General features: G+C 42.2%; 1 protein-coding gene across 1 annotated transcript in view; it reads right to left on the reverse strand.

The window, feature by feature from the left end:
• The window catches only part of CACNG4 (calcium voltage-gated channel auxiliary subunit gamma 4), a 59,312-nt gene that overhangs the window by 14,296 nt on the left and 40,525 nt on the right, over positions 1-4,491 (reverse strand). Inside the window, exon 2 of the mRNA XM_032776258.2 lies at positions 3,342-3,425. Coding sequence (XP_032632149.1) covers positions 3,342-3,425 — 84 coding nt within the window. The remainder of the gene's footprint in view (positions 1-3,341; positions 3,426-4,491) is intronic.

The following is a 4,491-nucleotide window of genomic DNA, read 5'->3' on the forward strand; positions in this document are numbered from 1 at the left end:
TTCTGTTAGCACAGAATCCTCTCCCCATATAGCGATCAGATCCAGTACCTCCCATGCGGTCCATGCTGGAGCTCTTTTTCGATTCTCAAGAGACTGCATTGTTACCTGTGCTGATGAGCTCTGCGTGGTCACCTGTGCTGGTGAGTTCTGCACACTGGCCAAACAGGAAATGAAATTCAAAAGTTCACAGGGCTTTTCCTGGCTACTTGGCCAGTGCATCCGAGTTCAGATTGCTGTCCAGAGCGGTCACAGTGGTGCACTGTCGGATACCGCCCAGAGGCCAATACCGTTGATTTGCGGCCACACTAACCCTAATCCGATATGGTAATACCGATTTCAGCGCTACTCCTTTCGTCGGGGAGGAGTACAGAAACCAGTTTAAAGAGCCCTTTATGTCGAATAAAAGGCCTCGTGTGGACGGGTGCAGCGTTAAATGGGTTTAACTCTGCTAAAATCAGTATAAACACGTAGTGTAGACCAGGCCTCTGTTACATATGAAGAAGAGCTCCATGTGACCTCGAAAGCTCATCTCTCTCGCCAACAGAAGTTGGTCCAATAAAATATATTACCTCATCCGCCTAGTCTCTCTAATGTCCTGGGTCCTCCATGGCTACAGCAACTTTGCATAGAACTTACCATTCAGATGTATATTTTCCTGATTTCCACAAGCATCTGCAGTAGCTGCAGGTGGAAGAGCAGATGCACTTTTGCAGAACCCAGATCTTCTTTTTTTTTTAAATAATGCCCCTTTTCTTTCACCTACTTGACTTTTATTATCTTAACACAGTTTGGCTGGGATAAGTCATGAGTGGAAGAGCCACAAATCATATGAATGAGTGATGCTGTTATTCCGTACAAGAGCCAACAAAATCTCTCTACTCTGCTCTGTGAGTACGTGCTTTGTTTATGTCACATGTTTTAAGGAAAAGCTCATATTGACAATGTTTAAAGTGTTACAGTTGATTTCACCAGTAGTATTGTCAATAGAGTGACCAGACAGCAAGTGTGAAAAATTGGGATGGGGGATGGGGGGTAATAGGAGCCTATATAAGAAAAAGACCCAAAAATCGGGACTGTCCCTATAAAATCGAGAAATCTGGTCACCCTAGTTGTCAAATCCTTTCACCTGTAAGGTCAGGTTGCCTTAGTTATCAGGAGACAAAGTTACAGCAATCCAATTTAACAGGTATCAGTGTGTGACAGTAAAGTCGGTACTTATATTTTTATAAAACACACTGAAAACTTCTTAAATTATTTTTTTACATTATTGTGATATTTCAGATCAGATACTTTACAGACTGCCATGGCTTGAAGGCTTTATATAATTGAAAAGCAAGGAATCCCTATTTTCCATTATTTCCAGTGGTATTTGGTATTTGTTTCTAGAACTGATGCTTTGCAAGATAGTGGACTCTAAAACCATCACTGATCCATGATTGCATACATTGCAGCAAATCTCAGATCTCTGACAAGTATAATTCCTTTTCTCTACTTTCGCCTTATCCTAGCTACCACATGTGGGTGGAGGAATTAAAACATTTTTATGGCAGGATTCCTTTTATTAAAAAAAAACCCATGATGTCAATAGGAGAACTGCTTGTCAGGATTTAATCTTAGCAGTTACATTAACCAGTTAGACTAGTGGATGGAGTGCAGGTGTGAAGATCAAAGGAGCAAAATAAATTCAGCTCACCTAGGGTTTACTTAGGGTATGTCTTCACTGCCAATGTTCACTGTGGCAGCACTTTAACATGGTTGTCTAGTCATGGAAGAAACCCCACCCCCAAGAGGGGAGTAGTTCCCAGCATTGGGAGTGCGGCTCCCAGCGCTGGTGCACTGTCTACACTGCCACTTTACAACGCTGAAACTTGCATCACTCAGGGGGGTGTTATTTCACACTCCTGAGCGAGAAAGTTTCTGCGCCATAAAGTGGCAGTGTAGACAAGGCCTTTGTCATGCAGTCCATGGACAGAGTGCTACGAATACAGTGGGGAAAACTCTCCTTTCAGTTACACCAATGCAGCTCCACTGGGTTGGTGCGTCCTCTATGGAATCAGCTGTTACATTGTGGTAGCTCCAGAAATTATACTCCTGTCAACTGAACACAGCACAGCGTGGTAAGAAGTTATCCGTTGTTTAAGTCTCTGCGCAGGCCTGTGGAGGAAATTTTTTAAAACGAATATCTAGTGGAGTGACTTTTCCCACAAAAGATTGAGTATAAGTCTTCTGTACACATGTGAGCAGTGATGGCATCTGTCATTTGTTTATTTAGTGGGATGTCTCAATGGTAAATAGGAAAATTGAAATGTATATAAATCTCTTGATGTCACAGTTTTTTAAACTGTCTCTCTCTCTGATTGATTTCTGTGGGCTTTAAATCACTCAGTCTGTTGATTTCAGTGAGCTTTGGATTAATGTCCCATACTACTAACAATGTGAAACCTTTTCATTTGTCTTTTGTCTGTTTACGGTATGCTGGTATCAGTGAAGCAAGCTGTACAAAGCCACCCTCTGAATCCTGAAAAATCTTGTGAACCTTCTGAGCTTAATGCGATCATTCCGGTGCGGCTTTTTGATGCCCTTCACCTGAACAATTCAGCAACAGCAAAACACATAAACTGGGCTTCCCTTCCTGCCACGCTGTCTTAACTGCAAATTGATGAGGACTTAAAACATGAGCTCAACTTTTTTTTAATGCGGAGAAATTGAGAAAAATATGTGATGAATTATATTGAAATTCCGGATAAGGGTTGGGTATATAGTAAAGATGCCACAGATGGTCTGATTCTTATTCTAAATAATGGAAAAATATCCACTTCTGTTTGTCTACCTACATACCCATATAGTCCTTATTACTGTAATGTCTTTGCAAGTGCCAGATCTCACAACCGAATGGCTAAAATGTTCCAAAGGTCTGAGTTGCAAATAATTTTACACAAATATAAGACCGGGGGACATTTTTCAAAAGTGCATAAATGACTTAAGCCCCTAACTCCCATTTTCAAAAGGGACTTGGACCCAGAGCATCAAAGTCTGGGCTTTAGGCAGGGGAGTTTATTGACATCAATGTGATGTGAATATTGAGATTTTCCCAGGGTTATGGTTTGGGCCATTATATGGTCTGGGGCCACTTGCAGTGTTTGGATTGGATCAAGACTCAGATTTCAAATAACTCCAAAGTCTTGAGGTCTTTGGATCCAGACTGCCAGTGTGGCGCAATCTCTAGGGATGAAGGAACCTTGTGTTCTGAGTTAAAGAAGGTTTGTATCTAGCTACCCCAACAAGTTCACCTGTCCCTACTGCTTATCCTTGTTAAGGAGCCATGTTATTTTGACACTTACGGAGAAGATATTCTGAGCTGTCATGGTCATAGTCATTGTCCTCAGGGAAGTGGTTGATTCGGAAGCAATGTCCTTTGTAGATTCCTAAACAAGAACAAAACAAACAAGACATTGAAACACATACACACACAGAAAAAGGACCTTTATAAAAGGTCATCTGCTTGTTCTGCTCCATTTTCCCCCCTCATGAGGCAGTTATTCTCCTGTAGGGTTTGGTCTTCAATTTCCTCACATCAACAAGATAATCTAGACACCAGTTTCACAGTGAGCGTCATGTGGACCAGGGATCCATCAACAACGTGCAGGAGCAGGGCCCAACGGTGCAGATCAGTCTCTGTGTTTCTATTATTCATTAACTGGTGCTCTCACACTCAGGAATAAAATTAATCTAGGGTGAGTTATCTACTGCACAGAAGGGCTTGGTGTTCACCAAACAAAGATTTGAAAATTTTCAGTTAATACCATTTTAGCAGGAGCACTGCTGCACCTTCTCGGATATGGCTGTGCATTTACTTTACTCATAATAAGGATTTTCTAGAAAAGAATGACCAAGCCAGGGGATTTCTGCTGTGCTCTGTGGCTCTCAACTGCAGGTCTTGTTACTACACAGTTCATTGAGTTCATTCCCAGGATAAAGTGGCACGGCCACTTTATTTGTGACAACTGCTCAGGAATACTCTCTGTAATTCATTTCAATGGCTCTAAACAACAGCTAAGTAGCTCATCCTGTGTGCATAAATGACCCACCTGAATTGTCTGCAAGATGAGTCACAGCAGTTCAGTTGTGAATTAGTATCTATCATAAGCATTTCTCTCTAATCTGGACCTTAGCGTCCAAAATCTGGGGGCTTAGTATGAACCTCCAAGCTTAATTACCAGTTTGGATCTTATCTCGCTGCCACCAACCAGGAATCCGTGCCTGGTACGGTTTTGAGCCCCCCAAAACCTTCCCTGGGGAACCCCCGAGACTCAGATGCTTTGAGTCTCCAACCAAGGGAAATAAACCACTTCCCTTCCCCCTCCGTCTCCCTCCCAGACTTTCCTCTCTGGGCTAACCTGAGAGTATTGATGCAATCTCTTTACATCACAATACCAAGAAACATGTCTCCTTTCTTCCACAAAGAGACAAACCCAAATACAAGGAAACAGA

The sequence above is a fragment of the Chelonoidis abingdonii genome, chromosome 13 (assembly GCF_003597395.2).
Source record: "Chelonoidis abingdonii isolate Lonesome George chromosome 13, CheloAbing_2.0, whole genome shotgun sequence".
Lineage (NCBI taxonomy): Eukaryota > Metazoa > Chordata > Testudines > Testudinidae > Chelonoidis > Chelonoidis abingdonii.